General features: G+C 43.3%; 1 protein-coding gene across 1 annotated transcript; it reads left to right on the forward strand.

The window, feature by feature from the left end:
* Positions 1 to 2,362: 2,362 nt before the first annotated feature.
* On the forward strand, positions 2,363 to 6,558 carry fgf7 (fibroblast growth factor 7). The gene is made up of 3 exons (XM_030793149.1): positions 2,363 to 2,648; positions 5,915 to 6,021; positions 6,343 to 6,558. Exons 1-3 carry the CDS (start codon positions 2,363 to 2,365, stop codon positions 6,556 to 6,558), a joined length of 609 nt encoding a protein of 202 aa, XP_030649009.1.
* The last annotated feature ends 1,216 nt before the right edge of the window (positions 6,559 to 7,774 follow it).

Below are 7,774 nucleotides of genomic sequence, written 5' to 3' on the forward strand. Positions count from 1 at the left end.
GCAATTTCCTAGTGTTTGAGTGTGTGTGTGTGTGTGTGTGTGTGTGTGTGTGGTAGACAACATAATTATCCAATAATCTTTTTAGTAAACCCAGTATAGTAACAGTAACAGTATAAATGACACTGATAAAACTGTTCTTAACCAATTAATTAATTTCTCGAAGTAGTAGTAAATCTGGTAAATCCACCAATCAAACATCAGATCAGAGGAGTGCTGACTGCAACTGATAATAAATCTATGCCTGATGAAAGGTTGAGGATGCAACATAAACTATGGAGAGAAGCCCTGGTAAACCAGTTTGCTCAGGACTGGGATAGAGAGGCAGAGTAAACGAGACTGGGGCTTTTAAAAACTGACCATCATAATTAAAAGCAAACGTCAGGGTTTTCTAATATGATGGGACGGACATTTTATGAGTTTTTCGTACACTCTAAGAAGAGATGTGTCAAAAATGGCACAAATTGTGTAGAATTTCAACACATTGCTGAGTGTGCTCAAGGACAACACATCTCGTGTCCATTTCAACACAACAAATGTGTTAGCCATTTTAATGTGTTGGATTGTTCCACTGTCACATCACACTTGTATGTGTTAAAAGCCTTTGAACTGACACAGAATGTGTTCAATTGGCCATGACACAATATATGTGTAGGGGAAATAACACATTACTTCTCAGAGTGTACGCACACACAATGTTCATGAATGATAACTAATGGATTATCATCAGGCATTTATGACCACAGTTTAAAAAATGAAAGGAGAATGGTTCTTTCCAGAAGTTTCTCCCGCCCCGGGCCATGCGCACTCCTCTGCCCTGGGCAGCTGATCATTAGGAGCCATGTGAACTTTTGAAGTGTTGAGTGCAAGAAAGGGCCAGGTGTGTAAAACGGTAAATTATTGACTTAAATACAAACACAAAAAAGTGGAAGAGTTCTTGACCTCTGACAAAGACGAAACCTTCTGGAGGTGAATGTCTTCTGTTTCACCTCTTCAATAGCCGCCCGCCTGGGTGAATTTACTGCTTCTAAAACACAAACTGTCTGCCTTTGACAAAGAGAGTATTCTCTGACCTTTTGCATTTCCAGCAGCGAAAAGCAAAGATAATATTTTCCAACACGAGGAAAATAATATAAAACCATTCATAAAACTTCATAAATGAGATAAAATGTAATGATGTGGACTTGCTTTAGTCTGACAAATCTTTGCCAGAAGAAGACAGACACGGTGGGGCATAGGTGCAGAGGGACTGGTTTTGTGGGAACATTCTCAGTGCACACGGCAGGAAGAGCAGCTATTCTTCATGTTTACGGCACCCTCTCCTGACCACTGGCAGTCTGACAAAACAAACAGCTCTTTTCTCCTACCAGACATCTCAGTGACATCTGACTGGCTGAGCCCTAATCGCTGCAAAGTGAGGTCAGCATTTCGAGGCATTTATCTAAGCATGCTTCACAACAGAGACGAGATCCCCACAGACTCCCTTACTCACTCAACAGCACATTCATGTAGGAGAGTCAGAGAGGAGAAGTGTTTGCCTAGGTAACGAGGAGCTCGGTTCACACAGCCCTTTAAGGAGAAACCTTTTTTGGACGGAAGATCACCAGAAATTGCAACTGCCATCTCACAGTAAATGTAAGTTGTCTATAACTTTTGTTTTGAAATGTGTTTTCTACTTTTGTAGCATGGGTTTGGCTGTGAGATGATTCTCTGAGTATTTTTAGCCTGATCTGCTGTGGAAAGCTGAGCTAAAAGAGGAACCAGGGGGCTATATGTTGAGTCTGAAACAGGGCTGAGAGAGAGAGGAGGAACTCAGTCCATCAGTCAGGACTAGGGGCAGTTCTCTCTGAACACTCCAGCTCACCACAGGAGTGCTGAAGATAACACAAGTCCAAAAATGTGTTGGGCGTAAATACAGAGAAAGCTATGGCACGTTCTTACTGTTCAGTTCACCACGGCATCTAAAATGCACTGGGTCTTTTTTTCAAGGTTTGTTTTGTTTTTCAAATTGAAATCTGCTGAAGGATAGTTTTTGGCCAGCATTCTCTGGTGCCTCTGTCCAGATCAGTGGAGAGTAAGCCTCTGGAATGAGTGATTGACAGGAATTTGTGCACAGACTGAAACAAACTCTGTTTTTGCAGACAGTTATTCCTCACGAGAGAGACGGACTTTGTTTTTCGAACCTAAACATGATCATCATCCGCGACAAGTGAGGACTATTACAGCATCATATCTAATGTCAGACCGCACGGCCGGCAGTCTAAGATGACCGATCTTGCTGATTGAGGGAGACAGCGCACGGAGGACTCGGTGGAAGTTTACTTTTCAGTATGCTGTTCATGAATACCCACAGCATTGCATTATAATGCGCAAATGGATGCTGAAATGGAAGCTGCCAAACCTGCTCTCCGGACTGTACTTACACATGACCATCCTAGTGGGCAGTGTGTGCTTAGCTTGCACTGATAAGACTCCAGAGCGACTGGCTGCAGTTATCAACTGTTCCAAACATGAGCGACACACCAGAAACTACGACTACATGGAGGGAGGGGACGTGCGGATCCGCCGGCTCTACAGCAGGACACAGTGGTTCTTGACCATCGACGACGATGGAAACATAAATGGAACACAAGACTCCAACAACTGCTACAGTAAGTCTCCTTCTTACACCTTCACTCTGAGCCCTTTCCGTTGGCTGCGTGAAGAAATGCAGGACTCCACGGAGGGAGACATTTCATATACCATACACTTCATTTTCATTTTTTAGCTTTTGATTAACTGCTTGAAAACATGACAAATGAAAGGAGTTTATGTCAAACAAAAGCAGGAAAGTAGAGTTGTGTTTGAATTCACAGGAAAGTAGAGTTGTGTTTGAATTCACAGGAAAAGCTTCAATGAAAACAATTTGATGCAGAGTAAGAGAGACTGACAGTCTGGCATTAAACACACTCTCCTCTTCCCCCAACATGACCATAATCTGGGTTTGAAGATCAGAACAATGGTGGAGAGGCTTGGCAGTCACTCTCTCACTCTGGGACTGTTCTAAATATTATCTCTGTTCCAGATATTACGCATGATCATGTTCTAGATATTACGAGTGATCATGTTCTAAATATTACGAGTGATCATGTTGCTGTTTTAACGTTTTGGCCTTAAATGCTAATCCGTGATTCTGAGTAGCAAACACAGTGTGTTTCCTTTTTTACTTATTTCTGTAGAGCTCTAAGCAGCACCTTATTTACCAAACACCAACGTCCTGTTTGATCAGCAGAGAAACACAGCATTTACTCAGTGAAGTCCAGTAAATCTAAAGAAGTAAATCTAAAGAAGTTGTACTAATGCGTGCATTTTGAAGGAGGTGTCATGACATACAATGAGTAAGAGATTGTAGGGTTTTACAAAGAACTACATTGTACAGTGCCTGTTTATCCACTGGGAGCAGCATGAAAAACAAAGCAATACAGATCTGTCAGTGGACAGGGGATGTGCTCTCTGAGACTGCTATCGCTTTCTCCTTTCTGACAGAGTTTCCTACTACACAGAAGGTTAGCGTGACAGGCCATGTCTTTGGAATAGATGGAAAAGAATCTTGCGTAACTATTGGCACTGAGGAAGAGAAAAGCTGATACACACAGATGTGGCAGACAACTGCACGCACACAGCTCACAGACAAGTGTTTGAAAAGACCAGTGTGGAACATCAATACGTCTAATAAATCATCAAAACAAATCTCCATTCTGCTGTGAGCTAACGAGTCAGGAGAAGTCAGGGGAAGTTATGAGTCAGGAGAAGTCAGGAGAAGTCAGGAGTCAGGAGAAGTCAGGAGTCAGGAGAAATTAGAAGTCAGGAGAAGTCAGGGGAAGTCAGGAGTCAGGAGAAGTTAGGAGTCAGGAGAAGTTAGAAGTCAGGAGAAGTTAGAAGTCAGGAGAAGTTATGAGTCAGGAGAAGTCAGGAGAAGTCAGGAGAAGTTATGAGTCAGGAGAAGTCAGGAGAAGTTATGAGTCAGGAGAAGTTAAAAGTCAGGAGAAGTTAAAAGTCAGGAGACATCAGGCAAGACTTTGCTTTAAGTGTCTGAGCTAAATGAGAGCGCATGACCACACAGTGACCTTTCATAGTTCATAATGCTGAATCAACTGCCTCACTTTTTATTACGGTTTTTATTTTGCTTATATGTAAATTCAGTTTAAGTGGCTAGAGCGCACACCACTACTATAAATGGCATTTTGGGACTAAAATAGTCCAGTGCAAACATGCACTGAATGGACAGTAAGGTTTTTTTTTTTAAAAATAACAGTGAGAAGCAGACATGAACTCCTCAGCTCAAATCAGATCACCACTCACTGTAGGAACTGTCTCAGCAGGACTCCGGACCCTGCCCTACAAGCGATGGTCCTATGATGGTCCTTTACTATACACATAACAAGGGAAAGAAAAGGATTGTTTTTAACTTATAAATGCTGGACATATTTAGGTGAATTGGTAAGAGATGTATTGAGGCTGGGAGACAGCGCAGGCAGGGGCAGAGGCAGGATACGGGTCTGACAGTAACCAGCAGGTCTGTGGGACAGCGGTATACCTGTGACCAGTGTCTGTTTCATCTCATACAAATCAATCATAGTCACTACAGCACGCAAAGCAATCTCTATGACCCCAAAATAACTGATCCAATGATTATCAACCCACGCAGAGTAACGAATAGGAAATCCTCTGGCAAAAGCAAAAATCACAGACAACAAAACACAACTTTCACTCAGAATCAAAGGCTCAGTAAGAGGATGAATTGGTGGTGACACTGAATGCTTTCATACTCTTGTTGACATGAAAGTGTGTTATTGTGCTCATAGAACATTTTTAAATCAAAGGTGAACAGAAGCTTTAGAGAAGCGGTGGCTGATGGATGATTAGAGTTCAGATTCTTTTCATTATTATAAATGACAGAGCACGAGGACAGACAACAAGAACACACCCGCACAGACAGCCTGTCTGAAAACATCTATCACCACACGGCAGAGGAAGGCAGGTGTTTATAAGCCACGCTGAGGAGAAGTCGAAGCGAGAGCCCATCACTGTAGCACACAGTAAACAGACACTAAAGAGACCAGTCCTGGGCTGAAACTTTCCACACTGGATCATCTGGTTCTCACACTGACATATGACAGCGGTGATCAAAACAAATGTGCATTTTCTTTGTTCAGTACAAGTTAAATGTTTAGAGAAATGAACATTTGGGAGTCAGTATCGTCATGGCAACCCAGACCATTCTTTTGATCACCTGAAACCAATTACTGCACGTGGATCAATTTTTTGTTAGATGCAATTAGAATATTGCTGTTCCTGAGAGCAAAAAGTGCACGTGCACTTTTATTTTTGTGAATGAAAATAGTATTTGATTATTATTTTTCTGTCATGATTTGTTGGTGTGATTGAAGAGGTTATCATAGTATTTGTTTTTGAATAAGGAAGTTCAGTGTGTTTATGGAAAAGCACATGTTTAAGAAAAGCAAAAGATTATAACCTGAACTAAGGATGTAACAGGAACAAAAGCTTGTGTTTTTTAAAAGATGCATTATGGTAAGACGCTAGCCTCTCATCCTGTCTTTTCATGAGTGAAACTGTGAAAGTAACATAAAACACTAAACCTTCTCTGTTTAGTTCAGAGTGTAGAAAGACTTTCTGAGTGTAGCGTGCAAAGCCAAGGCTCAGGGTTTGCCTCCATATTCCCCAGTGTCCCCACGCTAATCTGCCGCCCAGATGTGAAACTGCATGAGCTGTGGTTTCAGTAATGGCCACCCAAACTATTTAACAACTTTAAAATAAAGCCAGAGCTTCACAGACTGATTAGCCACAAAGACTTCCATCCTGTTTTTGTCCTGAGGACCAGTGCTGAGGGAAGCCTTATCTTGTTTCTGTCCCATAGGCATTCTTGAAATTCGGACAGTCTCTGAGGGCGGGGTGCTGGCCATAAAAGGGGTAAAAAGCCAATATTATATTTCCATGAATCGGGCCGGGATCCTGCAGGGCAAGGTAAACTTGAGTTTCTGCTAAACGATAATCATTCCTTCAAATTATTAGCCTCTTCATCTTCTGATTATACCTCATTTCCATCTATAACCACATCTTTTATTTTTATGACTTAAGTGTTGTATGGTTTCTACCTATAACCATGAATTTATTTTTATGAGCAGAATTCTATATGGTCCCTCCAACATCTTAAACACAGTTTTGGCTTTGAAAAGGCCACACATTATAACTCTTTTATATCATTTCAAATGCAGCAGCAAGATCTCACCACCATTACACATGCAATATGATTTCCATTTTTGTCGGATCATCTCTCCCAAACAGAAAGAATACAGCGATAGCTGCAACTTCAAGGAGGTGTTCCTGGAGAACTTCTACACCGCTTACTCCTCAGCAAAGTGGACGCGAAACGGGACAGAGATGTTTATCGCGTTGTCTCAGAAAGGCAGGCCGCTCAGGGGGAAAAGGACGAGGAAGGAGAATATATCGTCTCATTTCATCCCCAGGAAATGCAGAGAGGACGACAAAAGACTGGTGTGAGAGCCTCCTCTCCACGGCACCAGACTCTCTCTACAGAACAGACAGCAGTCAGCCTCCTCTCCACGACACCAGACTCTCTCTACAGAACAGACAGCAGTCAGCCTCCTCTCCACGACACCAGACTCTCTCTACAGAACAGACAGCAGTCAGCCTCCTCTCCACGACACCAGACTCTCTCTACAGAACAGACAGCAGTCAGCCTCCTCTCCACGACACCAGACTCTCTCTACAGAACAGACAGCAGTCAGCCTCCTCTCCACGACACCAGACTCTCTCTACAGAACAGACAGCAGTCAGCCTCCTCTCCACGGCACCAGACTCTCTCTACAGAACAGACAGCAGTCAGCCTCCTCTCCACGGCACCAGACTCTCTCTACAGAACAGACAGCAGTCAGCCTCCTCTCCACAGCACCAGACTCTCTCTACAGAACAGACAGCAGTCAGCCTCCTTTCCACGACACCAGACTCTCTCTACAGAACAGACAGCAGTCAGCCTCCTCTCCACGACACCAGACTCTCTCTACAGAACAGACAGCAGTCAGCCTCCTCTCCACGGCACCAGACTCTCTCTACAGAACAGACAGCAGTCAGCCTCCTCTCCACGGCACCAGACTCTCTCTACAGAACAGACAGCAGTCAGCCTCCTCTCCACGACACCAGACTCTCTCTACAGAACAGACAGCAGTCAGCCTCCTCTCCACGACACCAGACTCTCTCTACAGAACAGACAGCAGAGAGCGCGTGGATCCCGTTTGCAATGAGGTCAAAATGCCATTGCAATCCAAAGCCACAGAAGGCTTTCTCTCTACCATAGATCATAAAGAGAAATTCTGGCTTCCAGTGTGGCAGACAGCAGGCATTACTGATGAGGACTGTTACTTTGTAAAGCAGGAAGTCACACCTTACAGCCTCACCTTACAGTCACATCTGAGTTGTAATATAATGCAGCTATAAGCTATGCAACCAGACTGAACCTAAAACGAGCTTTCCAGCTGGGACGAGTGTGGGAGTGGTGTTTTCTAGGAAAAATAGCCCTCAGAGAGAACCAAACAAAAGAAAACAGGCCTGTGAAATTATGAACGGCACTGAGACCTTAATCAGTGACAGTCCCAGCTTTCTGACTGTAACTGTCCGGGTCTTAAATATGACCATGGTTTTAAATATAAGCAGTAAACGTACACTTATTATAATCAGTCGCCAAAAGGCACCAACACTT

This window comes from Chanos chanos, chromosome 2, assembly GCF_902362185.1.
Source record: "Chanos chanos chromosome 2, fChaCha1.1, whole genome shotgun sequence".
NCBI classification, from domain to species: Eukaryota; Metazoa; Chordata; class Actinopteri; order Gonorynchiformes; family Chanidae; genus Chanos; species Chanos chanos.

Bases quoted from the DNA above. Each gene is read 5' to 3' on its own strand.
- fgf7 (XM_030793149.1), top strand. From the start codon at position 2,363: ATGCGCAAATGGATGCTGAAATGGAAGCTGCCAAACCTGCTCTCCGGA. The intron at 2,649-5,914 runs GTAAGTCTCCTT...TCTGTCCCATAG, and splicing joins AGACTCCAACAACTGCTACA to GCATTCTTGAAATTCGGACA. The intron at 6,022-6,342 runs GTAAACTTGAGT...TCTCCCAAACAG, and splicing joins CCGGGATCCTGCAGGGCAAG to AAAGAATACAGCGATAGCTG.